Source organism: Sus scrofa, chromosome 4 (genome assembly GCF_000003025.6).
Source record: "Sus scrofa isolate TJ Tabasco breed Duroc chromosome 4, Sscrofa11.1, whole genome shotgun sequence".
NCBI lineage: Eukaryota > Metazoa > Chordata > Mammalia > Artiodactyla > Suidae > Sus > Sus scrofa.
The window spans coordinates 1,726,984-1,754,799 of NC_010446.5; the positions used below are offsets into that span (position 1 = coordinate 1,726,984).

Genomic DNA, 27,816 nt, shown 5'->3' on the forward strand with positions numbered 1-27,816 from the left:
CCCGCAGCCACCCAGATGGACCCGAGGGACCTCCAGGAGCTGTTCCAGGAGACATCGGCCCATGTCTTCCGAATCAACTCCAACGGTGAGTCTGCCCCCGCCGGCCCAGGCCGCAGGGGCACCACAGGAGGCCGGGGTGACGGGGGCGGGAGGCGTGCCTGTGGCCACCCCGACGAGGCTGGCCTGTGGCCCGGGCCTGGGGTCTTGGGACAGCAGTGGCGGGGGCATGACCCCGTGTTGTGGTGTCAGGCTGGGCCGTGTCCTGAGCCACCCCAGCCCGGGTGGTGCTCCCAGCAAGTGCCCCCATGCCCACTGCTCCCTCCCCTGCCGCACACCCTGATCTGGATGCCACCCCCCACCCCAGAGGAGCGCAGCAGTGCCTCCGTCAGGCTGGCAGGGCCAGCGCACTCACAGGTCACCAGGCTGGGGTTGGGGCGAGAGGCTAGGGCTCAACCGGTAGGACCCAGGGACCGGGCAGGCAGGGCTCCTTGTCCCCTTGGGGGGCACTGGTGTTTGCCCTGAACCCTGAGCACTCCCAGGTCAGAGAAGCCCCCTCCTTAGACACAGGGCGAGGCCCACTGAAGGCCGCTGGCAGAGCCCTGAGCCCCACGTGGGCCTGAGTATCTGTCCCTGGACACCTGGGAAGAGGGCTGTCCTGGGGCTCTGCTGGGGGTGTGACTGAGGCTGGGGGGTGGCCCTGGGCTGCGCCAGCTCTGAGGCCTCTGCACCCCCCAGCCTCTCCTTGGCGGGAGCATGGTCACTCAGGTGGGCTCCCTGGACTTGGCACCCAGGTCCCTGGGCAGAGGAAGCGCAGGGGATGCACCGCGCAGTGAGGGGGTCTCTTATCTCCTGTCCCCCTTCTCGTGGCAGTGACCTCCTTGGAGCAGAGCCTCCAGTCCCTGGGGACGCCAGATGACACACAGGAGCTGCGGGACAGCCTGTGAGTGTGCAGGGCACATGGGTGTGCCCGTCCCTACACCAGCCTGCCAGCCAGCTGGGCTCGCACATGGGTGTCCCCCTCCACGGGGCACGGGTGGTGGGGTGAGCATCTCTTGCTCACTTTTTGCCCCACTCACTGCCCGCAAACTTGTCTGCCACACACCAGAGCTCAGGAAGGGCTGTGAACGCACCGATGGGGACATGGCATGACATGAGTGTGCCATCCGCACGGCGGTTTGCAGGAGGCGGGCACGCAGGCTGGCAGGACTGGGGCCGTGTGTTTTTCGGTTCTGCCCCTGTGGGGTCCCCCTGGCTCTCCTTTTGGGGTCGCCCAGAGGCCTGCCCTGGGTTGGGTTGGGTGAGGCAGCTGGTCTGGGATGAGGTTTAGCTTCCGACAGAAAGGCCCCTCAGGTGCTGGGACCCCAGAGTGAGGGGGGGACAGCAGATCTCTGCAGGGGGCCCGGCTTGGGGCAGGGGCAGCTCTGTGTTCAGGCCAAGGCTCCAGGCCCTTCTCAGGAGGTCCCATGAGCCCCCAGCCCTTGGCATGGGGTGTGGGGGGCACTGAGGGGGAGCCTGAGGCCTGCACCTGAACCCCTGTCCCCTTTGCCACCTCCCTGAGGGCACCCTGGGCCGGTCAGGCCGCCTCTTTGAGCCTGAGCCATCCTGCGGGGATGGGGAGCCATGGGCGGGGGACCGCGTGTCTCTTCTTGGCATTGACGTCCATTGGAGAGGTCGGGGCCTTGGGGTGGCTCGGGAGGGGGGCCGTCCTAAGCCTGTCTGGCTCAGAGGAGGCTCTGGGGGCCTCTGGGTCCCGGAGGTGCTGGGGCAGAGCTGAGCTGGGCGCCCCCACCCCTGCCGCCCCACCGTGGAGCTGCCCTGGGCGCTGTGCCTGAACCCAGGGACCTTCCTGGTCCCGCCCAACCTTGCACCCCCAGCCCCCGCCCACCCCCTCCCTGTGAACCACAGTGCTCCCGGGATAGAGGGCGCCCCACAGCACGTGGCCCCCCAGCCCTCCCCACCTCTGCTCTGGGCAGCCGGAGCAGGTGGTGGCAGCTGGAAGAGGACCCGTCCTGCGGGTACAAGCTCGAGGGCCAGTCCTGTGGCGCAGGAATGCCTGGGGACCAGCGCTTGCCGATGCGCGTGTTGGATCTCAGTACGTGCCCAGCCTGCCCTCGTCCACACAGGTGCCTGGCTGCACTCCCGCAGGGAGCCTGATGACTTGGGGCGCCCGGCTGGGTGCCCGGCTGGGCTCTGAGTCTGAGCCAGTCTTCTGTGATCCCTGGTGCCTTGGAATCAGCCGTCGTGCAGCAGCACTGGGCTTCCCCGGGGGGCTCGGCCCTGCCCGCAGCTCCTGCTTCCTGCCCTCAGCTCCCGTCTCCCCCACGCAGACCCTGCGGCCCTGAGACGCGGCTGTGTGGCTCAGGCCATGCCTCTCTCAATTGACAGCCAGGCCGAAAGCTACCCTCCCAGGCAGGCCGGGACCACCCCGCCAAGTCGCGGGGTCCAGAGCTCGAGGCAGCAAAGGACCCTTGGCAGATTTTGTGTGTTTAATTCTTCTTTACGTATGTTTTTAAAGTAAGGTTTGGTTTTCCAGTGGTGAAGGTAACAGATGCTCATTGTAGGAAACCTGGGTGCCCAGGATGCCTGCGGGAGAGCGCCGTTAGCCCCTTGCTGCCTCCTGCCAGCCTCCTCTCACGTCCACGGGCGTTTTGCAGCGTTGGATCTAAGCAACTGTTGGTCCGGATCCCGCTTTTTACACCGAAGGCCGGGGGTGTCTGCCCCGTCACAGGCCGCCCCTCCGAGGCACGGACAGCGCTGTCGCCTCTGCGTGATCGTTGAGCAGAGATGCTGGGCCGCTCTCAGGCCCGTCCTGTTTTCTGCACTGGGGTCAGCTTGCAGGAACCTGTGGGCAGTCTCTGTGCTGCTTCCTGCCTCTCGGTTGGGCCCCGGGGTGGCGTCCCCAGGGCCCTGGGCTGCCTGACCTGGTGGCTGGAGGATGTTGTCACCCTTGTGGGTCTGCCCCCCTCCCAGCCTCAGCTTCTGGGCCTCCAGACTCCCTCAGTGCCTTCCTGTCCCCTCAAGAACCCCCTGGCCTTTGGCGCCTCCACCCTGCAGGGCAGCTGCAACCAGGCTGCCTGGCCTGCTTGTCATGACCTTCTGGAGTGTTCCATCACCCCGTGCTGAGGGGGAGTCACGCACCTCATGGACCCTTAGCGTTTTAAAATGACTTAACAAAATAAGTAAAATAAAATGACTTGAGGAGTTCCCTTGTGGGCAGTGAGTTAAGGATCTGGCATTGTCGCTGCTGTGGCTCGGGGCGCTGCTGTGGTGCCTTCCTGGCCCAGGAATGGTCATGTGCCGCGGGCGCAGCCGAAGAAACTCAAGTAATAAAAAGTGACTCGACGAGTAAGGCAGTCACGTCTGCGTCTGCCCCACAGTGACAGTTGCCAGCTTTTTGTTCTCCCGAGTAGGGATGTTGGAAAGAAACTACATGCGTCCCTGTTGCCGTGGTTTTGTTAAAAAAGAAGACGGCGCTTCTGGAGCGGGTGGGGTCTGACCCCAGGAGCAGGGACAGTCCTTCCGAGAGAATAAATAAGCTTCCTCGGGACCCCACGGGATCGCGCTGGTTTTATCTCGCACGAGACAGGAGTGGGCTCCGTCGTTTCTGTCAGCCCCTGAGAGCGGGCCCTGTCCCGGACCCCCCGGGCCCCCCAGCACGGGCTCCCAGGCTGGCCCGGGTGAGCTGTCAGTGACGGCGAGGCCTGGCGGCCGTGAGCCTCTGCTTGTCAGCGTCAGCCCTCGGGGGTCGTGGCTGAATGAGCAGACGGTCCCTCCAGGAGCTCCACACAAGAAGCCGGCCAGTGGGCAGGGGCCCTGTCACCCCCGCCTCGGAGCCCAGCTCGGAGTCTGCAAGGCAGGGGGCCCTGAGCGGGTCAGTGACAATGGGTGTGGCCGGGGCTGGGCCTGAGCTGTGGCTGAACCCACACCCGGCTCTGGTAGCCTGTGTCCGTGGGAGGCAGGGAGGTTCCTTCCGGGCTTGCAGGTCAAGGGGGTGCCCGGCCCTGGTGCTCTGTGACCCCTGCTCCTCCAAGCAGCTGTGGGGGCTCACATTGGGCACCCCTGGGAGCTGGGGGGAGGGGCTCATATTGGGCCCCCATGGGAGATGGGGGCTCAGGGCTCCCGTGGGCCCCCACAGGAGCTGGAACATGGAGGGGTTCACGTTGGGCCCCCACAGGAGTTGGGGCATGGAGCTCACGTCAGGTCCCCACGGGAGCTGGGGTGTGGAGGGGGCATGCAGGGAGGCAGGGAGGCTCCTTGTGGGGCCCAGGCTGCAGGCCCGTCCAGGCTGAGGTCCCTGCTCTCCGGTCTCAGGGCGTCCTGCTCTGGCCTGACCCCGCACTGGTGGGGACCACTCCCGTCGCCTTCCCTCTGGGTGAGGCCATCAGTTGTGCACCCAGACATCAGAGCTGAGAGTGGGGCTTCCTGGCTCCTGACAGGGCAGATAACGAGGCAGGAGGGCCGGCTCCCTGGAGCTCCGCCGGACATCATGCCCCCCCCAACCCTGCTTGGGCCACCCTGCTTGGCTCTCGCCCCACCCCAGCCCCTGCGAGGCCTTGGTTCTTGCCTTAGCCCGTGTCCCTGTGCCTCACCCTCGCTGCCCGCCAGCTGTCACAGTTTGCTGGGCGATGGGGACCAGGCACAGAGGGGCCTGCAAGGCCAGAGGCAGCCTTCGGAGGCCACAGCGGGGTTGGGTGCTGCCCCTCGTGGGCTGGGCCTGGTGGCCCCAGAGAAGCCCTGGCCTCCGCTTCTCACGCTCCCTCCTGTGAAGGGCCTGGGGGTCCCAGCCTCACTCAGGGTGCAGCGGGTGTCCCTGGGGAGTGGTGCTGGGGGCAGGGGGCCTGCAGCGGGCTGGGTTCCCTGGAGCAGGAAACAGGCAGGCGGGCGGCCCCAGCCTCGGGGGCCCATGGGGGCCTCTCCCTCTCATAGCCCCTTCTGCGGGCAGCTCTTCCCCCAGGAACCCATTGAAGGCCACCTCCCTCGGAGGCCGTCCTGAGGGAGGCGGGGACACCGCCCGAGGTGGGTGGCCGGGGTTCTGATGGTGGCCCGTGTCCCTGCATGTGCGGCCTCTGGCGGGGGGTGGGGGCGGGTGCAGAGCTGGCAGCTCCTCCTCTCCCTGGGAAACGGCCCGTGCCCGCCGCCCAGGATGCCAGGCACCGGCACAGGGGGTGCCCACGAAGGCTGCCCCCGCAACGTGGTCGCATCCCTCTGTTCTGGGCCCCTCGCCTCCCCGCTGAAGCGGAGCTGGTGTGTGCAGCCTGGGCGGATCTTCCTTCCCAGGAGGCTTCCGCCCCGCTCCTCGTGTGTGACGCAGGGGCCTTTCTGCGGGTTCCTCAGCAGTTCTCTGGCCTGAAGGTGTACCACTCCCTGTGGGCGTGAGGAGCCAGGCGTGCAAGTTGGGTGGCCCTGAGGGGGGCTGAGAGGGGACTGCGGAGTGTCTGCCCAGCCTGCCTCCCAGGGTGCGCTGTCGGGGTCCTGGGGGTGCAGTGTCAGAGTCTGAGGATGCAGTGTCAGGGTCCTAGTGTGCACCGTTGGGGTCTGGGGGTACAGTATCAGGGTTCTGGGGGACAGTGCTGGTGTCCTGCGGTGCAGTGCTGTGGCCTGGAGGTGCAGTGTGGGTTCCTGGGGTGCACTGTCGGGGTCCTGGTGTGCACTGTCGGGGTCTGGGGTGCAGTTTTGGGGTCTTGGGGTGCAGTGCCGGGGGCCGGGGCTGGCTCCTGGTCGGTGTGAGCCGTGCCTTTCTTCCTTCTTGGCAGAGGACTTGCACATCAGAGGACGAAGGAGGCACGAGGCAGGCTGATCCGGTTGCGTGGCCTGGCGGCTGTTGGAGCGGCTTAGCGCCCAGAGCCCGGGCGCATGCCGGGCCGTCTCCTCTCCGCCTCGCAGAGCTCAGACCAGCAGCATCAGACCCACATGGACCCTCATCCCAGCCCCGCCGCGACCGCACGCGCCTGCGCGCAGAGACCCCCGGGGCTGTGCTGAGGAACCAGGATGGGGAGAGTAGGTCCCCCCAGGCCATCCGCCGTTGTCTGCGCTTAGGGTCGTCCTGGGTGGAAGGGGCCCTGGTCCCTGGGCTGGCCTCACGCTGACTTGTCAGAGCTGCCTCTGGAGCCCAGGGCACGACCCGGGCCCTCCCAGCGGACCAGACCAGGTCCCCCTTAACACATGGGGAACCTGAGGCAGGAGAGGGAGGGGCTTTCCTGGGGCCACCGAGCGAGAGCAGAGCTGTGGAGTGTCCCTAGGACCTCGGGGTGGGGTTCGCCTGTCACCTGGGGCCCGGGAGTCGCTGTGGCGAGTTGGACATGAAGTTTGGCTTCCTCTCTGGGGGGACCTTACACAGCCCCAGGGCCAGACCCAAGGCCAGAGGGGTCACAGGTGGTAGAGCTGGTGGTAGAAGCTGGCCTTGGGTTCTGCTCGACTCCAGAATGTCTGGGCCTCGGCTGGGACCACTCGGAGCCTGGGCGACGCCACAGCCGGCCTGAGCACCGGGAAGCCTCACGGGTGACAGATGCTGAGCCCTGGGGGGGTCACCCGGAGCCTCTGTGCCCTTGCTCTGGGCACCGCGGCCTCACAGTAGCTGAACTTGTCAGGTGGCGGCTCAGGGCTCCCTGGGGAGGCCTCTGGCAGTGACGGCCGAGGCGGCTCTGCCTCTTAGCGCCTTCTCGGAAGGCATAGGGTCGCCTCTGCCATCCTCTTCGGTCAGGGCCATCCTGAGCCTGTTCAGATCAGTGAGAAGGGCTCGGCCCTCTGCAAGGTGGGACAAACGACAAGGAACTGGGGTCTGTTTCCACGTCCCCTGGGTCTTCCTGCAGACGGGCCTGTCGTCTGTGACCCGGGCAGTTGCGGGGGTTTGCGTCCCCGTGCTGCCTTCCTCTCTTGTCCCGTTACAGTGGCAGAGACGTGTCCTCGGAAGCTTAGACTGTCGTCCGACTGTGAAGGGCTGCTGGAGGTGGCAGTCCGGGGCCACCCCTCCTGGCGGGGCAGGACGCTGGTCAGATGTTGCAGGCTCTCTTCATCCAGTTGATTGCGCTCCCTTCTCTTTCCTAGCTTTCCTAGAGGTGTTTTTTTTTTTTTTTTTTTTTTCTTTTATCAGGAATGGATGTTGAATTTTGTTGGGTGCTTTCTCTGCATAGTCTCTGTAGACGATTCTCTCCCTTTTAAATTTGTTCTGTTAAGGCGAGGGTTCCTTTAGTCGACGTTGGCTGCTACCCTGACCTTGCCCTCCTTGGATGCTGTGTTATTCTCTTGGTATACGGTTGGGTCCAAGGTTCTCACATCTTGGGAAGGGTTTTGGCGGCTTTTTTCTTCTGGATTTTTGTTTAGGTTCTGGGTCAGGGTCATGCTGACCGCCTAAAACGCACGTGTCCTTTCTTGTCTGTGTTCTGGAGGAATCTGTGTGGTTTCGATATCACTTCTCTTTTAAATATTTGATAGCGAAGTCACCTGTGTTTGGGGGAACGTTTTTAAGAAAAAATCTAATTTCTTCAGTACATAGAGAGCTGTTTGGGTTTTCTGTTTCTTCTTGAGTCAGTTTTGATAATTCTCGGCGTTCAGGGAGTTCTCTTTCATCCTAGCTGTCAGGTTTGTTGGCATACGTGACTGCCGTATTTCCTTATCTGGACGGGCAGGCGTGGCGAGGAGGAGGGCGGGCCCAGTGGCACCAGTGGCCACGAGAGCGCATCCCGAGGGGGAAGGACCGCACGTGTCTTGCTGGTTCCGGGGTCTGCTGGGAGCCTGGGAGGAAGGGGCCCCCAGACCGCGCCCTCTGCAGGGTCTCCTCCCCACTCCCGCAGGGTAGCTGCCCCTTTCTCTGCTTGCTGCGGCCCCACGTGGCCCTGGGGCTGCCTGCCCCTGCGAGGGTCCGCCTCGGCAGACGGGGCCCGGCTCCATGGCTGCCTCTCAGGAGCTTCCCCCTGTTGAACCTGGGAGGGCCCAGGGCCACACCTGCTGCTGCTGTTGGGGGTCCTGCGGGGGCCGGAGAGGGGCCTCCGTGCTGCAGCTCGAGGGTCGGGAGGGGCTCTGGTGCCTGTGGCCCAGAGCCAGGCCGGGGTCCTTCCCTTCCTTGGCCGTGTGAGCCCACAGGAGGCCTGAGGGCAGGAACTGCCATGTCACTGCATCCACGGGGACAGTGCTCAGCCCCAAGCTGGCCGGGGGCTGGTCTCCTCAGCCTCTTCCGGGTCCTGATCAGAATTGTGAACCAAGAGGCTGGGAGAGACCCTGGGCCCGGCCTCCCTGCGAAAGTCTCACTTTGGCCCCCAGAGGCCTGTGGTCCCACGGCCATCTCTGCGGCCACCCACCTGCTGGGGCCCGACCAGTGCTGACCCCCGGGGACCTCTCCACCGGGAGGGCTCCTGGCCGGGGTCCTGATGGTGCAGGTGCCAAGCCCGCGGCTTGTGTGCAGGGTCTGCGGGGCCCACGGGGGATGGGGGCCCGGGGATGCTGACCCGAGCTCACCATGTCACGTCACTGCCCCTCCCCTGGCCCCGCCCCTCTCATGTCTGTGTGTCCTTCCTCCTGTCCGCTCTCGTTCCTCTGCCCGGCTCCGTGTTTCCTGGGGTCGCCCCTCCCTCCATGGCCCTGCCCACTCTGCTGCCCTCCCTTCCGTGTCGCCCCCCCTTTCTGCATCCCCGTCCTCCCCCGCCTGCTCCCTGTCTCTGTCCCCTCCCCGCCCAGCCACGCAGCGCAGCAGGAGACCAACCAGACCGTCGTGGCCAGCACCAGCGCCCTGAAGCAGACGGCCGAGCTCCTGCGGGGCTGCTCCCGGGTACGTTCCTTGGGGGCGGGGGCGAGGACAGGGGCCTGGGACACTGGGTACAGGGACGGAAGCTGACCGCAGGGCTGGCCTGCGTTCGCCAGCAGAGGTTGCGTGTTCAGCCACTCCCTGGGCACCGCCACGGGCTGGGGGTGGTGTCGGCACTGTGGGCTCCCGAACAAGCGCGCCCCCCTCTGCCAGCCCGATGCCCTCCCCCCCGCTCTGTGTGCCCCTCACCCACCTACCAGCTCCAGTGCCCCTTCCCAGCCCTTGCACTCAGACTGGGCTCCTCTCCACGGTCCCGGCCTCCACGCGCCAGGCCGCTGCCCCATCGCTGCTGCCCACCCCCTTGGCCTCTCACCTCGCACCCACCTTGGCCAGGTGAGCACAGGCTGGCCCTGTGACCCACGCCCTACCCACCCCCAAAGGTTGGAGGGCGTCGCGGAACGTTAAGTGTTGTTAAGCCTCAGGCGGGAGAGAGAAGCTGGACTTGGTGCCCGTTTCTTTCCACGTGGCCCAGGGTGGCTTGGCCTCCGCATCCTAAACTCTAAAGTGTGGCCCTTGCGGAGAGAGGCCCTGCCTCTGGCCAGGGAGCCCCAGGCCCGTGGCCGGCCCCGCGGACGTGTCCAGCAGTGGGCAGGCATGGACTGCGGAACTGCTGCTGCCGGGCTGAAGCTCCAAGCTCCCGCTGAGCGAGAGGGGCCGGGGCAAAAGAGCAGGTGTGTTGTGTTCACCTGAGGTGCCTGGAATGACTCCATGGAGCAAGAAAGCAGACAGCGGTGGCCTGGGCGGGAGCGGGAGCAGGACGGGTCCCAGGAGGACTTGGGGGACTCTGGGGAAAATGGAACCCTCCAAAACCAGCTCGTGGGGACGGCTGTGCCACTGAAACTTCCTCATTGTACACTTAAGTGGGTGCATTTTACCTAATAAAACTTAAGTTACACTGTAATGAAAGTGAAAAAAAGTGGACTTAACACTTTGATTAAAAAAAAAAAAAAAAAGCAATAAAAGAAACATTCTGGAAGCAGGAGATGGGTGTCCCCAGGCAGGATGGGCAAGTGTACCCGAGATCTCGGTGGAAGAAGCAGCTGCTCCGTTTGCCATGTGCTGATCACGGCCTGGCTGCTGGGGCCCGAGGCTGGCCCCTGGTCATGGCCTTTCGCCCAGGGCTCGTGCAGCCCAGGCGGCGTCTGCAGCGGTGCTGAGGCCTTGGTGTTCATGCACCTTTTCCCGTGGGGCCTCGTGCCTTATTCCTGCACTCCTGTCCTGTCCGAGGCCTTGCAGGCTGGGAGGGGCCCCTCTAGGTTCGAGTCCTGGTCTTTCTGGGTCCAGAACCCGTGTTCTCGACTCTGTGTGTGTCACAAGGGCTAGAAATCAGGGCCGAGCCCCTTGGGACTCCAGAGGGATCGCTTTTAGCCTAATGCCTCCTTCCTCCTTCACATCCGCTGGCCCACCAGCCTTCTGTCTGTCCATCCTTCTGTCCATTGTCTGCTTACCTGCCCATCCAGGGACTTAACCACCCCTGCCCATCCTCCATCCACCCATCTGAGAACCGACACACATTTGTTGAACGCTTACCTTGCCCGATGCCAGGCGGAGGATACAGATGAGGTCCCCTTTGTGGCTCTCGCAGTCCCGTGGGAGGGCGTCTTGTCCGGGTGAGCTGGCATGGCTCACGCCTCTCTCAGGCAGAAAAGGCTGTGCCGGTCACCTGGAGCTGACGGCGGATCACGTGGGCTGGGGAGCTGGAAGTATTTTGCTCAAAAGTGCTCAATAGCTCCCCGGGCTCTTAGATCTATCCTGGGGCATACATACGGTGTCAGCTACAAACCAGACCCTGAAACAGGCTCCAGGGAGCTCCAGCCACACGGGGGACTGTGAGGCCCAATCCCGCCAAATGCCCTTGAAGGCCATGTATTGGAAAGCTGGTCTCACTGAAACGTGGCCAGCCTGCTGGTGCACCCGTGGCTCCTTCTCGTCCGTGGGCTCGCATGGGGTGCATGGTGGCAGCAAGGGGTAGGTTTTGTGACTTGAGACACAGGGTCTGGGGAGTGTCCAGGGCCTTCTTGGGAGCTGGTGAGAGGGGCTGAGGGCAGGAGGGGCTCAGGAGCCCGTGTCTGCATCCTGACCTAAGGACCCTGGGACTGGCGTGGCTCCATTGGCCCTGGTGATGTCTGCTGAGAGAGGAGGGTGTGGAGCTCCCGATGGCCTGGCAGTGCCAGGGTCCAAGGCTTGCCAGTCCCTTCGTTTGGCAGTATGTCTTGAGTTCCGTCTCTGTGCTGGGGAGCATTCTGGACACGGGCACAGAGGTGAACGAGGGACGAGGTCCCATTCCAGCAGGACAGAGGCTGTGTGTGAGGCTGGAGAGGGATGGATCAGGGGCTGTGGTGCAGGTGCTGCCTGGAGGAACAGGAGGGGCACCCGGGTCGAGCGAACTGAAGTGCCCAGGGATGGAGGGGCTGCAGGGCAGGGTGAGGCCTCAGCCACCTGTTGAAGCCCATGCTCTCTTTGCAGCAGGAGCGCCTTCAGCTGGACCGCCTGAAAACTCAGCTCTCAGATGCCATCCAGCGCTATGGAGTGGTGCAAAAGGTGAGGCACCCACAGGTCCCTTGAGCACCCACTCTGGGGATGGGTGCAGCCCCACCCCCCAAAGCAGGCGAAGGGCCAGCCTTGTGAACATTTGCTAGTGGCCAGGACCCAGCTGGTGGGACTGCAGTGTGTGGGGGCCGGGGTCTTTGCCCTCTGCAGCACTGCTCAGGCGGGTCCTTGTGACAGTCCCCTGGGAGGTGGCAGGAGCAGGTGTCACCTGTTCTGACAGGTGAGGAAACCGAGACCCAGGGAGCCTGAGTGTGTGGAAGGAAGCCGTCTAGCAGACCGTGCCCCCGCCCATCCAAGCGCCCGGTCTTCCTGAGTCCCGTGGCAGCTCCGTTCTCAGAGCTGACGCTGTGCTTTGCTCTTGGTCATTGTCTAGCGCTTCGTGTTTATCTGACCATTTGTCCTCTCTTTCCCACTCTTTCTCTTCTTCCCATCTCCCTTCTCTTGTACTTTATCCCACAGAAAATTGCGGAGAAGTCCAGAGCACTGCTTCCCACAGCACAGAGGGGCGGCAAGCAGCAGGTAGGGTCTGAGTTTTTACTGGGGCCAGTGGGCATTAGGGGACGGCAGAGAACATGGAGCCCCTGGGGCCCCGGGGAGAGCAGGGAGGCCCGAGGGCGTCACCTTGACAAACAGACTTTTAAGAAACTGCTGCTTTGCCCTCAGGTGCCTGGCATGGGCCTGACATAGAGGCATGATTGCCAACAGTTCTGCTTGCTGTGCAGGACTAACTCGTATCAGACTAACCTCCCGTGGGAAGGAGTGGATAGAAAATCTAGAGGAGAGTTTAAGCGGAGTCCTAGGGAGCAGGAGGAAGACAGAATGGACAGAAACAGTGTTTGAAGAGGTAGTGGTTGAGAATTTTCCAAAACTACCCAAATACTTTAAGCCACAGACTGAGAGGCTCTATGACAAATGGAATAAGTTTATCCTGCTTCTTAAAAGCTACCTTAGTCACATCATAATAAAAATTTGCAAACCAAAGGCAAAAATAAAATCTTAAAAGCAGACTAAAACCAGAAAAAAAAAGCTTAAGAGCATATCAAAGCCCTAGAGGCAACATTATTTTTAAAAGAGCAGTAAGGCTTACGCACGACTGCTTAAAAGAAACAGTGGAAGCCGGAAGACAGTGGAAAGACATGCAATGAAAAGAAACTAACCACCAACCTGGAATTCTACATCTGCTGAAAACATTTTTTTCCGAAGTGAAGGTGACATGAAAACATCTTCAGAAAAACAACACTGGAGAGAATTCATCCGAGAACTCTCTAAAAAGGAGGAGAAGGAAGATAACCCCCGACAGAGCACACTGACAGAGGAAGGAATGCCGGGCACGGACACGGTTAAACACCTAGAGGCGTGTGGTGGTCGACCAGTGCCAAGACTGACTTGGGAGGCTTCAGACGGGGGCAGATGAAAACACGGGTCCAGCAGCAGCACAGAGGCCACACTGGAGGTGGAAGGTGCCTAGTTGTGAAGTTCTTTATCAGATAAGTGGCAACAATCCTAACTTAAGTAGACCGTGATAAGCCAGGGTGTATGTTACCTTGCGGGTGGTGAAAGGAAACTGTAAGGTAAATTGGGAGGAACATGAAGTGATAAAAACTTGATCAACTTGAAAGCAAAAAATAAATAAAAAAAGAGGAACGTCAATAAAAGCAGATAGGAAAAAGAGGAAATAAATTGTAAGGTGGTTGATTTGTACCACTTGCATTAAACTAAAATGGACTGACGCCGCCAATAAAAGGCACAGATTATCAGACTTGGTTAAAAGAGGAAGGACCGTATGGTGCTTACAAGAGACAGACCTTACACATAAACCCAGAAAACCGTGAAAAGTAAAAGGAAGGGAAAAGATACATTGTGTGCAGCCGTCAACGAGGAAAACCGATGCAGCGCTGTTAATATCAGGGTCGGTAGACTCATCTCAAGAAGCATTAGTGGAGATCCAGAAGGTACATTTTGTAAGGATGAAAAGTTTCTTCGAATGAAGATGTCACACTAAAATGACACGTGCCTAATATAGCCTCAGAAATATAAATATAAAACCGACAATAATAGAAGGAAAATAGCAAATCCACAGTCCTAGTTGGAAATTATGACAATATCTCTCTAGACAACCGATAAACTGACAAAATTCAGTGAGAACATAAAAGCTTCCACCAATACTGCAGATTAATACACTGACCTAATCTGTACTTATGACACTGTAACCACCACAGGAGAATGTATTTTTCTTTCAAGTACATACAGTGCACATGCTGGACTGTGAAGCAAGTCTCCACAAATTCGAAAGGAGTGATGTAGTGCTCAGTGCCTTCTCTAACCAGAATGCAGTTAAACTAGAATCTAGTAGCAGGAAACCACCGGAACTGAGAATGTAAAGAATACAATTTGAAATAACCCACAGATCGAGGCAGAAACCACGGTGGAAATTAGAACTAATCATGAGCTGAACAAAAATAAAAAATGCAGCAGATCAGAACTTGGGGTACAGCTAAAGCAGTGCTTAGAGGGAAATTTATAGCGTTAAATGCATCTTTTAGAAAAGAGTGAAAATCAGGGATCTAATTCTCAGTCTCAGGTACTAGAAAAACAGCAATAGTAACAAAAAATTAAATTCAAAGAAAATGCGTGGGAGAAAAGCACAAACCCGTGAAATAAAATGGACGCACGGTGGACACATTCACCAAGGCCAGACTTGATTCTCTCGAATGACGAATAAATTGTTACCTCCTGTGAGACTGATCAGGAGGCAGAGAGAAAATACAAACTGCTACTAAGAGAAATGAAAATGGCTCTATCATTATAGACCTCAAAGACTGAAAAAGTGATGAGCTGTTAGGAACATCTTAATGCCGATGAATTTGACAACTTAGACGACATACAGATTTTTTTGAGAAAAACGTAGCTTACCAAGATGTGTAAAAAATCTAGAAATACAGTACTTATTCAATGAAATCCGTAATTACAAAACATCCTAGCAAGAAAATTCCAGGTTAGGTGACTTGACTGGTGAATTCTCCCAAATATTTGAGGTATAGGTAATACCAGCTTTGGGAGTTCCTGTTGTGGCTCAGTGGTAACAAACCCGACTAGGATCCATGAGAATGTGGGTTCAATCCCTGGCCTTGCTCAGTGGGTTAAGGATCTGGCGTTGCCGTGAGCCGTGGTGTAGGTCGCAGTAGGTCGCAGACGCGGCTCAGATCTTGCATTGCTGCGGCTGTCGTGCGGGAAGGCAGCTGTAGCTCTGAGTCGGCCCTTAGTCTGGGAACTTCCATATGTCATGGGCACAGCCCTAAAAAGCAAAATAAATAGCTAAAGAACACCGGTTTAGACAAACTCTTGTAATAGAATATAAAAAGAAGGAATACAGCTCACCTTTCTTTATGACGCTGGTACTCCTCGCCTCCAGACTCTTAAAAGGACGTCACAGGATGTCTGCTTACGAACACAGAAGCAAAAATCCTGACCACAATATTAATAAGCTGAGTCTAGCAATATACGCAAAGACAATATATCGTTATAAAGTGGGATTCTCATTATGTTCTTTATACAAAGATATACTTCGTATGTCTTTGTACAGAGACAATATATCAGTATAAAGTGGGATTCTCATTATTCTAGGGATACAAGGTTGGCTTACATTCAGAGCAATCAGAGTAATTTATCACATTAAAAAATCAGTGAGGGAGATTCCCTTCGTGGCTCAGTGGTTAACGAGCCCAACTAGTATCCATGAGGACGCAGGTTTGATCCCTGGTCTTGCTCAATGTATTAAGGATCTAGTGTTGCCGTGAGCTGTGTGTAGGTCAGAGACGTGGCTTGGATCTGGCGTTGCTGTGACTGCGGTGTAGGCCGGCAGCAACAGCTCCGATTGGACCCCTAGCCTGGGAACCTCCGTATGTCACGAGTGCGGCCCTAAAAGACAAAAGACAAAAAAAAAAAAAGAAAAAAAGAAAAAAGAAAAAAAGAAAATAGACTTGAGCATCTATCTCAACAGACACAGAAGAACATTCAGTAAAATTCAGCGCTCGCTTAGGGGGGCTCAAAAGGTTCAGCAAGCTCGGAGGAGATATGAGTGCCTTTAATCTGATGCAGGGTATCTTTAAAAGCCAACAGTTGGGGGGTTCCCTTCATGGCTCGGCAGTTAACAAACTGTTTAACCCTCTCTATAGAAACCTGCAAAGCATTACTGAGAGGTGATAGAAGATTAGATAATGGCAGGTGTACCGTATTTATAGATTGGCTATAGATTGGAGAATTTGCTATGTAAGGATAACAGGTCTCACCAAACGGGTCTGTAGGTTCAGTACAATCCAGATGGAATCCCAAGGGGTTTAGAGTATATATATATATATGTGTGTGTGTGTGTGTGTGTGTGTGTGTGTCTGTGTGTCTGTGTGTCTGTGTGTCTGTGTGTCTGTGTAACTTGTCCAGCTGATGCTAACCTGTGTATGGAAACACGGAGGGCCGCACAGAGTGAAGACAGTTCTGAAGAACAGACGTGGAGGGTTTACATTCCCGGTGGAGGAGCGGCTGTAAAGCTGTAGAAATTAAACAGCGCGCTGTTTGGTGACGGCTCAGCCAGCAGCGCAGTGGGGACAGACTTGCACGTAGACGCAGACGCACACACGCGTCATTCCCTGGTTTGTGCGAGGTGCACGTTTGCATGGTGGGAAACGCAGGACTCGTGCAGGACTCATGCTGCCCCGCTGGAGGCTGTGCTGGGCCAGGGCTCCTGTTGAGACCCCACCCCCTGGTGTCCACGTCACTGAGATGCAGTGGGCTCCGCTCACCCCCAGACGGCAGGTCGGCGTCCGTGGAGGGCGTGGTTCCCTGTGGCCCGTGTGCCCGTCTGGTGGCCGGTGTAGGGCCATTGGCCTGCACGCATCCTTCTCGTGCTGCAGAAGAGGGACCCTGTCCCCTCCTTGCTGGGGACAGATGGGGCAGTGAGGCGGCCCGGTGTCAATTGACAGACATGCTCCGGCAGAGGAAGGGGCCGTGTTGAGTCCGAGACAGGGCAGGACATCCACTGAGGGGACGAGCCAGCTCAGGCTGTGAGGCCCCTCTTGGCCTTTCACTGCTGGCAGGTCGCCATTCCTGACCCTTCACCTCGGTTCACCCAGGCTCAGAACACCTCACTGGAGCAGAGGCCTGCGTGTGAACCGTATGGCACCGAAGCTTCTAGAGGCTGCCTTAGGCTGTCTGCACTTCCTCATGGCAAGCAGATGTTCCTTACGCAGATGAAAATGTACAATGAAGAAAGCGATAAACTTGCCTTTGTTGACGTCTGTACCCCCCTCCCAAGAGAATGAAGCAGCAGCCCATAGAGTGAGGGAAGGCGTTTGCACACGTATCTGCAAGGGACTCATATCCGTAACATGTAAAGATCTCTTACAAATCCACGGGAAAAAGGCAGACAACTCAACTCACAAGCGTGCAAGGGCAAACTCCTCCGTCAGGCACCCTGAAAAGGGGCTGTCGGAATGGCTGTGCCCAACGCGTGTCGTCAGAAGGAGGCAGAGGGAACCCAGGATGCCCCGTCCCTGCACACTTCGTACCCGCCAACACAGCTACAAGGAACGAGCGGAAACGTGGGAGAATGCCACAGCCGGCGAGGCCGCGGCGCAGCCGGAGATCCCGCGCCCTGGACGGGCGTGTGAGTGGAGCCCGCACCCTGGCCGCTGAGCGCGCATGCTGCCGTGAAACGTGTTTGCCTTGCGGTTTCACGCCAAGTGTGTGCCCAGTGTCACACGTGTGTGATCTCCGGAAGCCACACTGAAGAACAGTAGCGGACGTGGCGGGGGTGGGGGAGCCAGCCTGGGTGGGATGGACAGAGCGTGTGAGCCGAGGCCAGGAGACCCGGCCAGGAGGAGGGATGCCCTGCGGCCAGCAAGGCTCCGGTGACGTCTCGAACACAGGCTGAGCCCGAGCAGCCGAGACCAAAGAGGACAGGGGTCAAACTGACAGGCAGGGTCGGAAGCCGGCCGGCCTCTCCTGGCTGGGGGCGGGCTAGTGGGCGAGGGCTGGGGTGCCTGATCGGAGCCTGGTCTTTCGTTGGCTGCAGTTCCCAGACCTGCACCCTTCGATCGCGTGTTCAGCTGTTGACGTCCGTTTCCGGCAGAGTTTTTCTTGAAGATGATGGTCAGTAGTGTTTCGGAGAGGTTGGGGAAGATTAGATTATTCCCAGGAATTTTGCAAGCTGACAAACTGCGGGATTCAACCCAGGGGTGTTGCCGTGGTGCTGCTTCCAGACTTCAGGGCTGCCACCTACAGGCGGGTGGTCCTGGTGGGAGCAGGGGTGCCCGCCGCCTGGTGGCTCTGCTCTGTGCCGAGTGCTGGGCATGGGCCTGGGTGGGTCAGCCTCTCTGGACTCGGCCTTTTTGGCTGGGTTCTGGGTTTGCCTCTGATCCAGGTCAGGCCCAGCCAGTGGGTGGCCTCATCCCAAGGCAGGACTGCCCAGTCCTGCGCCAGAAACGCCCCCCAGTCTGTGTGTGCCGCCATCGCCGACTCAGCGGGTTCCCCAGAGCCCCCTGCCCCCGGCCCCTGCGGTGAAGACCACCGCACCTCCATGGCAGCTGGGGGGTCCCTAGTCGTGCGGCTCCGCCAGGGCCGCAGCTCCCTTAGCTGATGCGGGGCTGGGAAGGGTGGCAGCGGACATGTGTTCTGCGTCCTGTGTAGCCGAGCCTCCAGAGACGTCCCGCAGCTGCCGCACAGCTGTTTGCCAGCTGGAGGAATGGACGGCCCTCTCGGGCTGCCGAGCAGGAGCTGTGTTGCCCGAGCGTGGGACCGGCTCTGCTCCCGCCCCCGCCCCCACCGAGGTGGTGGATGTTCCCAGCGGAGCCTGGCGTCGGAGGACACGGGAGAGCGGCCCGTCTCCCAGAGCCCCTGCGAACCCTGGGTCCCGCCTCGCTGCTCACTAGCCCCCCCCCCCGGGGGGCGCCCGCCATGCGCCCTCCCGGCCTCCCCGAGCCCCGTTCGGGCTCCATCGCTTCTCACGGGAACCCGCTCGGCCTGCCCTCCAGCAGTCACGCTGGATTGGGAGCTTCTAACGGACGTGTCGGACGGGACCCAAGCCCTTGGCCTTGGAACGAAGAGAAAGCCGCCTTTGTTGGCCGCCCCGCAAGCTGGAAAGCCATCACACGGCTGTCCCCGCCACTCCGGCCCAGCGCCTTGCCAGCAAATCCTAATCCCAGCTTCGGAGCTAAAGACCCAAATTGAGGCTTTGTGAGGAGAAGAAAGGGTGCTTTCTGGTCCTTTTGGGGGAGAGCTGTGGCCGGTCAGCGTCTCAGCCCCCTCTCCCTCCCTGCTCCCTGGTCCGGAGCCCCTGGGGAGGGCAGGCTGCCCACTCACTCCTGCAGCCTTTGCTTCGGCTTTCCGGGGTCTTCCACCAAAACCCAAACTCCAGGAGGCCAAGAGTGACCGCCTGTGCCTGGCCTCGCTGCCGGGTGACCGTCTGCCAGTCCCGGTGTTGGCGCACGGCTGTGCCTGATGCTCCCACGCATCTGCAGTCTGCTTTCTGACCGTGTCGAGGTGCACGCTTCTGCGTCTCCGTCCAGGGTGTGTGGGCCAGGGCTCGTCCCGCAGGGGCTGTTAGATGTGCCAGGGAGGCTTCTAGAAGCCCCGGCCCAGGCGGCGCCCTCCACTGATGGAGCTGGGCAGTAGAGCCAGCCCGGCAGAGGCCGGGCTGGGCCAAATCTGGAGCCGCCACTGCTGGGCGGGGAGTGGCCTCGTGTCCCACCCAGGCACGGGTGTCTTGTGTCCCAGAGCTCACTGCGGTCCCCACCTGGGCTTTTAAGTGGCATCTTGTTCTCACCTGTGCCTCCTGGTTGGGGCCTCACCTTCACCCCAGTTCCTCCTTTCTGTGACTTGGGGACACGGGGAGGGGGGGTGTCAGCCCGTCTTAAGGAAGTGAAGGCTGAGGCTTGGAGAGGTTAAGGGACTTGCCGGGATCCCAGAGCTAGAAAGTCACAACGGAGCTCAGCTTTCGGGGCATGCGACCCCATCCATGAGGGCACCAGATGCTGTCCCTCCTTCTGGGAGTGAGGAGCGTGCCGGGCAGCTCACAGAGGGGGACAGGCCAGGGCCCGGGCCTGGGGCAGCCAGGGTGGCTGCTGTGCATGGGGTGTGGGTTGGGTTCCCGTTCTGCAGAGGCCCTGAGGGTGTGCGACCGGCCCAGGGCTCCAGTGGTGCCAGGGCTGGGCCGGAACCTGGCTCGGCTTTGCAGCTTAGGCGGGGGCTGGGAGCTGCAGAATGGGAGCCAGCGGGGCGCGGGGCCTGGCGCGGGGCCAGCACCCCAGCCCGCTCCTGCCCGCCTGGCGCTGCTCACTTCCTCCCGCCCACATGGGGAGGGGGAGGTGATAATTGCTGCCTTGGACATGCAGCGCTCGTCAACAGATTTTTAGATCTTTTATTTTATATTCATCCATCCACGTATTTGTTTATTTAAAGGCCTCTGCTGACTCCCGGGACGAGGGGCCGTGTGTGTCAGTGCGGTCTGCAGGGAGAGTGCCAGCTCTGGGAGGGGACAGGGGACGTGTGGACCCGGCACCTCTGAGGGGAGTGTCGCAAGCAGTCAGAGAAAAGGTGGCCCCAGACATCACGCCTCGCCCCCCGGCACCCACGGGCAGGGCTGCCCAGGCGCAGGTCTGTGCCCAGGGCTCCCCCGGGCCTGGCCCTGGCGGCCGCCTCGGGCCACACGCGCAGGGAGGGGTGCGGACGGGGCTGTGTCCTGCCGACCCAGGGGGCCTCCTGCAGGCGGTGTGGGGGCCGCAGGGAGCGGGGTCTGCTGGGGGAACAAGCTTGGACCCCAAAGCCCCCCGCCCCCGGAGTTCCATGGGTCACTTCAGTTGGCATCTGTGTGGCCAGGACTCTGCCACATGACCCTGAGCGCCCAGGAGGGCGGGCAGGTGGTCCTCACTGCAGGCAGACGGGCCTGTGATGGACGGAAAACCGAGAATAGGCAAGTGGCTGCTCTGCCTTCCTCCAGTGACCGACGCCAGTGTCCTGGGGACGTGGAGCCGGTGGAGGGCCGCTCTCTGGGCCAGTCTGGGGCCATCCTGCCTTTCAACCCCATCCCCATCGTCCAGACACCTCTGGGAGGGGGCCCAAGAAGAGTGGTGCTGTGCGCCCCCCACCCTGGTCTGTGCCCACCCCGGCCCCCTGCCCCAGGACAGGACTGGCCTGGGGCTGGGAGGGCGTGTGCTCAGCGCCCCAGGCACCATCCTCTCTCCTGCTTCGCGGCTTTTGTCCTGGAGCTGCCCCCTGCGGGGTCACAGCCCAGAGCCCCGGCCACACGTCTGGCTGTTCTGGGTCTCCTGGTCTCTCCCCTCGGCCTCAGTGGCCTCCTCGGTAACGCGGGCTCCGGGCTGCTCCTTGCAAGGCCATCGGGGCTGTCGGATAGCGGCTCGAAGGAGCCTTGACTCCGTGGGGGATGAGGGGCCCTGGTGGCCAGGCCGGCCTTGCGGGGTCCTGTCCATCCTCCACGCTGTCCCCGTCGCCTTTCTCTCGGATGCGCACACGTGCTTGTTCACAAGCACAACTTGAAGAGAAGCCACTGCTGGCCTGGGGGTGGGAGGAGGGCCTTGTGCGTCCCTGGCTTCCTGACGGAATGGGGAGGGGGAGGGGGGGTGGATGGGGCTGGGGCAGGTCCTGTCTCCTCGCTGCAAGGTTCCAGTTAAATTGGAAGCACTGTACAGGCGAAGCCATGGCTCTGGGGGGCCCCCGGCCATGGCTTCTGCTCTCTCACTTTGGGGATGCAGGGTGGACACAGTCCCCCAAGGCCCCCTGGCCCCCCACAGGCACCCCCAGTCTCCCAGCACCCACAGCCCCCCCAGGCACCCCCAGTCCCCCTCAGGTACCCTCAGTCCCCCAAGGCACCCCCAGTCCCCACAGGCACCCCAAGTCCCCTGGCACCTGCAGCCCCGCAAGACACCCCTAGTCCTCCACAGGCTCCCCCAGCCCCCCGGCACCTGCATCCCACTGGGTACCTGGCCCCCCAGAGGTGGGTGTCAGTGTGCTTGTACCCAGGTTGTCCCTTCAGGGAGCAAAGAGTTCATTGAAGGGAGAAGCCACTGTTTTATTGAAATGCTTTAAAATTTGGTCGATTAAGTCAGAAAAGAAGAAAACAACTTGGAAACCCCTTGGGCTTCCCTGCCACGTGGTCTGGTCCCCGCTGTCCCTGCCTCCGGCATCCATGCCTCTGTTCCCAAAGCCCACCTCCCACCCCCGGCAGCTGCACCCCCAGAAGTGTAACTAGCTCCGGGATGGGCTTTCAGGGGTTCATAGCCCCCAGATGAGAAGCTTGGGTTTGGTGCATGTTGGGACATTTTCTTGGGGTTCACAAAGGGGTACGTGACCCCCCCCGAGAGCTGTAAACATGGCGGCCGTGCCCTGCAGGGTCTTCTGTGTGGCCCTGGCTCGGGGTCTGCAGGGGTCCTGCCGAGTGCTCCCCACAGCCAGGCCCGGTATGGCCAGATGTGGGCATGCGGGCTGAGGGTCAGGGGGCCAGTGTCTGCCCGTCCCTGGTCCCTGCCCACAGTGTCCAGCAGCCCCAGCACCCCATGGCCCTGTGGGGACGTGCCCTGAGTGACAGGGTGAGGCCCGGGACCCCCGCCCCTTCAGGGCTGCAGAGCCCAGGCTGGGGGGCACGCAGACCCCTGGGGGTCCTGGCTGCCTGCGGTGAGACCGGCCTGGCGCAGTGAGCTGTGCGCTGCTAACTTTGGTTTGTGTCTTCAGCAGAGTCCGCGGGCCGCTTTTGCCGAGCTGGCTGATGACGAGAAGATTTTTAACGGCGGTGACGGCACGTGGCAGAGCCAGGAGCAGGCGCTGCTTCCGGAGATCACGGAGGAGGACCTGGAGGCCATGCGGCTGCGTGAGGAGGTCATCCTGCAGATCGAGGTGCGGGCCGGCGTGGGCGTGTGCGTGGGCCTGGGCCTGTGCCTGTGCGTGTGCATGTGCGTGGGCCTGTGCGTGTGCGTGTGCATGTGCGTGGGCCTGTGCGTGTGCGTGTGCCTGTGCCTGTGCGTGTGCCTGTGCCTGTGCGTGTGCCTGTGCCTGTGCGTGCGTGCGTGTGCGTGGGCCTGTGCAGGCCGGCGTGGGCGTGTGTGCTCGTGTGCACTCGGGTGTCTTCGGGCTCCCGGCCGTGGCCTTGTGGGGTCTCCACCGGTGGCGGCTGGGCCCTCAGTGCTGGTGCCACTCGCCCTGTGACCAGCAGACTGAGGCTGGCCCCCCACTTTCCCAGAGGGGCCGGAGCTGGGCTCCCAGGGGCCTGGCCTGAACCGACTGCCTCTCCTTGCGTCTGGGCTGCCGTGGGGAGAGCGGAGCCTGGAGAACAGTCTCACCCTGTGTCTCATCCCCTGCCCCCGAGTCCCTGAGGGAGCCCAGCCCTTGGCCTGGAGCCCAGGGCCTGTGCTTGGCAGGCAGGTGCCAGTTGCCCTCAGAGGTTTCCAGAAGGGTGTTTCCTCTGATGAGGTCATTTAGCGCCTAGAGCAGTTCACGTGGTTGAAGGAACTACCAGAACTGCACTTGCAATTTGGTGGTGCTGCCAGCAGGTGGCAGTGGTGTGTTGGGGGGTCTGACCATGCGGCTGGGGGGTCCTGCGGTTTTTCCTTCTGAGGTGGGCACGTGTGTGCTACTCCTGTCGAATAGCTCTCTAGCCACAGATAATCTGTGACAACCGGAGGCTTGCGTCCCCTGAGGTGGGCGTGGGGGAGCAGATGTGCGAGTCCCTGAGTGGGTGTGCAGGCGGCTGTGCGAGCCAGCAGGCGGCTGTGCGAGCGGGTCTCCCGTCTCCCGATGCAGGACGTGCAGGCTCTGTGGGTGGTGTCCAGGCCCCTGGGTGTGTGTGGCCCTGGGTGGTGAGCCTGAGCCCCCATGGGTGGTTCCACTTTCACCTGCTAGGGGAGGAGCTGAAGCGTCCGCTCGCGCTGAAGCTGCAGGCGCAGGTGTCTGGACAAGGGCAGGTTGGCACTGAGTCATTGGCTCAGGACCTGCCATCGTGTTTGCAGCGGGCAGGTCTTACACTCTTTGAGGATGCCCCCCATGGAGGCAGGGCGTTGACCCCCTAACTTCGGGCTGCTCCCCCTCCCGCTGGGGCCTGGCAGAGTGGAGCCCCTGTCAGAGGCTTTGCCTTGGGGGCACCCCTGCCCCAGACCTGGCAGGAGGCAGCGCAGGAGTGTCTGGCCAGAATGGCCTCTCCCTCTTGCTGTGCGGGTCCAGGGAAGGACAGACGCCCCGAGATGTTCGATCTGGCTGTTGACCCGGCGAGACCCCCTTTCCCCAGGAGGCTGAGAATGGTCAGGGGCCGTTGCCGCAGCAGCTCAGGGCACTGGGAGGCCCGACGGGCAGAGGACCAGCTTCCTTCAGCTCCTTCTTAGGAAGGGTCCCCGCAGCCCCTGGGGGACCGCCTGTGCATGTGGGGTGAAGGGGCTGCTTGGAATCCATCTCACCTTGGCCTGGCACCTGGGAGTGGGGTGAGGGCCACCCCCAGGAAGGCCCAGAGCGCCAAGCAGTGGGGGCCCGGCTCTGAGAGCGAAGCTGCAGGAGGGTTGTGGGGCTGCCTTGGGGAGGCCAGCGCCGTGGACAGCCTCCGGGGGCCGAGCAGCAGAAGGTGGGCCGGGGTGGGGTTCAGGCGCGCGGAGGCTCAGGCACTGCCAGCTGGTATGCGTGTGAGAAGTGAGTACAGGCAGGGAGGGGGCTTTACCGGGGACCTGGGGGCCGCGGAGGCCACTCCCTGGTTCAGCCCGGCTGGAGGGCCCAGGCTGGCGAGGGCGGAGTGGGGCTCTGGGCCCACCTGGGACCTCAGTTAACGCGGGGCCGGCCTGAATTCAGTGTGGCCCTTGTCTGTGGCCCTTGGGGGATGGCGGGGGCCGTGGGTAGGACTGAGGCCAGCCTCGTGGTTTGGCTGTTCCCTCTTCCGCAGCTCGGGTGATGCTGTGGAGTGTGGAGCCGGCCCTGCCCAGGGAGCTCAGGGGCAGCGCCGCTGGTCTTGGGAGGCAGCCTGCGGAGGGCACCTCACCCACTGCCTCTCTCCCTCTCTCCCTCCTTCGGCTCTTTGGAATTTGGAGAAGCAGACGCAAATTGTCATTAGGCTTTAAATAGCCCTCCCCCAGGTTGGCAGCTGTCCTGGTGACGGCATCTCAGATGGGACTTGTGGGGAGGGGCTGAGACACCCCGCCAGGACCGCGGGCTATGAGGGCCCCCTCCAGGCCCGGCCTGAGCGCAGGTGCTCAGGTTCCTGGGGGCTCTCGGCCCAGAGCTGGAGGCCGGCAGGGGCAGGGCTGTGGGAATCGCCTCTGGAAGACACGGCGGCTTTTGCCGCCCTGGCTGGTTGCAGGCCGCGTCCATGCCGAGCTCCTTAGGGCGCCCCCTCACCTGTCACCCTGCGGCCCTCCGGCCCTGGGGCGACTGCTTGGTTGCATGCATTCGCAGTGTCACTGGAGTGAGGCTGGCGGTCCCGAGGAGCCCCTTGGAGGCCCCGCTCTGCCCCTGGGACTTAGTGGTTGGGTAGAGGTGGGGGCTATGGGCGGGAGGGGAAAGCGAGGCCCGGAAGGTGGAATTGAACTCATGACAGCGGGAGACCACCCCCGGTTCCTCCATGCTTTTCTCCTTCCCGCTTCCTGGCCCGGGAAGGGCATTTATGGGGCCCCTTCGCCCTGGGCTGGGGGTGTGGAGCTGCAGGTCTTGGTGGCGCTGCCCTCTCCCCTCCGCCCGCCCCACCGCATCCTCTGGGACACGACACAGAGCCAGCCTGGGGTGCCGTGTCCTGGCTTTAGGCCCAGTCTCCACCCACTGGCTGGGTGACCTTGAACCTGCCTCTCGCCTCGGTCACGGTCACGGTCACTTCATCCTTGAAAAGGATGGCCTCCCTCTGGGGGCCCTGCCGTTTCAGATGGCCCGTGGGGGTGGTCAGGGCCAAGGGGTGCCTGTAAGGGATCAGGTGCTGACGGGCAGGCGCCCAAGGGTGCCCCCCCCCCAGCATTCTGGGCCCTTCCCCAGCTTGTGGCCACCAGACCTGCTCAGTTAGGTTTCTAGTGAGGGTGTCCTGCCCCAGAGACGCTGTGAAGACCCCCACCCCAGCTCCCCGGGCAGCTTGTTCTCTGTCAGCCCAGAGGGTCCTTGCAGACCCTTTGAGGGCTCCCTATTCGTGGGCATGATGTCCGTGGCCCTTCCCTGGCCTGGACCCCCCAGGTGGCCCTGCTGCCCTCTTCTCCTTTGCCCCACAGACCGCCCCCCCCCACCCCCGGCTCCAGTGATGCCCAGAAGGCACCTTGCCCGCAGCTGCCCTGGCTCCTGCTGTGTGGAAGCTCCTCCCCAGCCCTGGGCGTTGCTGGCTGCCGCCCCTCCCCTGCTCTGCCCTCTGCCTGGAGCTCTGGAGGTGGCCCGGGTGATGGAGAGCTTTCTTTGGTGTCCAGTGGCTGACTTCCTGTGCCCAGGATGGCTGTGCTTGCCCTGAAGTCTCCTAGGGTGCAAGGGACCCTCTGGATAGCCCCTCCCTCCAGAGAAGCAGGGAAGCACCTCCCGAGGGCAGAGCCTCGCCAGTCCAGGGCACACGTGTTCCTGGCACTCACTCACATGGAGCCAGGATGCCGGCATTCACTTCGGCAGGCCGGCCACGTGGCTGGGGCCCACGTGGTCTGAGCCCTGGCCCAGGCACCATGGGCAGCCGTGGCCCCATCTGGGCAAGGCGCTTCGGGAGGGCTGTGCCCGGCGGAGGTGGGCTCCGGGCATGTGAGAGCCAGGCCTGCTGCCCACCCCCGCAGGAGGGGCTTGTGGCAGGTTCCCCCTCCGCTGTGCCCCGGGCTCCCTCTGGGGCTCCTTCACCTGCCCTGAGGGGGAGGTGGTTGCTCTCTGGCCTTCCAGCCGAGGGCACCGCCCTGACGCTGATCCCAGCCAGGGCAGGCCTCAGGGGCCCCAAACCTCCCAGGACCCCGAGGGTCGGGGATGGAGGCCACTGGGGTGGTGCTGGCAGCTCGCAGCCTCCTGGCCAGCGGCCCTGTCTGCAGAGAAGAGGGAAGGTCTGTGTGCACCTCGTTACTGAGAGAATCGGCTTTAATTGGGTTTGTGAGGGGTGGCAGGAGGCCGAGGATGGGCAGGAAGCAGCAGGATTGCTGGGGTGTCAGGAGGTGTCTGGGCTCCCAGTTAAGTCGTGCCCAGGAGCAGCGCTCCCCCCGCCCCTCACTGTCGGCCAGCGGGCCTCCAGGCGGCCAGCAGTTCTGTCCCCAGGCTTGTCCACTGCCCGTCCCCCGCAGCTGTGCCAGAGCCGGTGCAGGTGGCGTCCACTAGCCCCAGGTCCTCTGTGGCCTCGGTCCTCCCCTCCTGGAGTCTTGCCTTCAGGGCCGGTGCCCACTGCCCATTCTCGGTGGCTGTATAGCCTCCATCCCTTGCCCTCTGCAGCTGGGCACATGGGGCCAGAGAGGAGGGCTGGGGTCCCTTCCACACACGGCGGGGCCCTGTCCTCCCCCGCCCCTTCCTCCTGGCCTCAGCTCCTTGCTCTGAGCCCGTCTCTTAGTCCCGTGGGGCAGTCAGAAGTGGGGGATCCTCAGTGATGGGCAGCAGGGTGCTTGGCAGACAGGGAGGTGGGGCATCCGTGGTGCCATGGTGACCGCTGGGACTGCAGGCCGCCCTGGGGGTTGGGAGACAGGGTGGGACCTCTGGAGGGGCAGTAGGGGGCCGTGCAGGTCCACAGCCTTCTGCCGCAGAGGCCCCTCCCCTGACAGCCCGTCTTTCCAGGGGGCAGGAGGCGGAGTTCCTTCCCCTGGGGTCAAGGTGCCCCCAGAGCCTGAGGTCTCCCTCGGGCCAGTGGCTCGCCCAGTGCCCCCATGGCTGCGGTCGGCTCCTTTCATGGGGCATCAGGGCCTTCACTTTTGCCCAAATACTAACAGGGGACCCCCGTTTTGCGAGGCTGCCCCTTGCTCTGCCAGGCCCGTGTGCTCCTGTGCTCCTGCTGCCCTCACCTGTGCTGTCCCTCTGGCCAGCCCTGGGCCCACGGCCTCCCAGGTCTCCAGCCTTGGGGCGGTTTGGTCCTGCTTCCAGACCCAGGGTCCTCGTTGACCCCTAGGTGGGCTGTCCACCCCTCCTCCCTGCATGCGGCCGCGGTCACAGTGCTGGGATCGGGCCAGCGTGTCCCCACCCCCTGGCCCAACCCCTGTGGACAGACTGCCTCGGCCACCGACAGGACCCAGTCAGCCAAGACCACCCATGGTCTGAAGGGGCTCGTCACCCAAGTGGGGGGGTTTCCAGTGGGCAGAGCAGTCCTTGCCGACGGCGGGCAGGGCAGAGCCTGGACGGACGGCAGAGGAGGGGAGGCTGCTCTGGACACAGAGGAAAGCTTCTTTGTCCCCTTGTGGGGAGAGAGGCTGGCTGGCCTCGGGTGCCTTCTGGCTGCAGAGGGAAAGGGGGCATCTGGCCCCGGGGCCCAGGCCCAGCCGTGCCACTGCCTGGCATGGGAAGCTGAAGGGGTCTCTTCC

General features: G+C 61.9%; 1 protein-coding gene across 19 annotated transcripts in view; it reads left to right on the top strand.

The window, feature by feature from the left end:
* The window catches only part of TSNARE1 (t-SNARE domain containing 1), a 127,647-nt gene that overhangs the window by 38,996 nt on the left and 60,835 nt on the right, over positions 1 to 27,816 (top strand). For 12 of the 19 annotated variants that reach the window (XR_002343045.1, XR_002343044.1, XR_002343046.1 and 9 more), the window contains 6 exons: positions 8 to 85; positions 871 to 940; positions 8,671 to 8,761; positions 11,264 to 11,338; positions 11,807 to 11,866; positions 22,085 to 22,246. Coding sequence is in view for 16 of the 19 variants with exons in the window: in XM_021088797.1 (XP_020944456.1) it covers positions 8 to 85; positions 871 to 940; positions 8,671 to 8,761; positions 11,264 to 11,338; positions 11,807 to 11,866; positions 22,085 to 22,246 (536 nt within the window). In the remaining 3 variants the exon portion in view is untranslated. Of the gene's footprint in view, positions 1 to 7; positions 86 to 870; positions 941 to 2,561; positions 2,677 to 2,784; positions 8,762 to 11,263; positions 11,339 to 11,806; positions 11,867 to 22,084; positions 22,247 to 27,816 lie in introns of those variants that run through there. The other 7 variants (XM_021088795.1, XM_021088802.1, XM_021088807.1 and 4 more) reach the window with 5 other exon arrangements.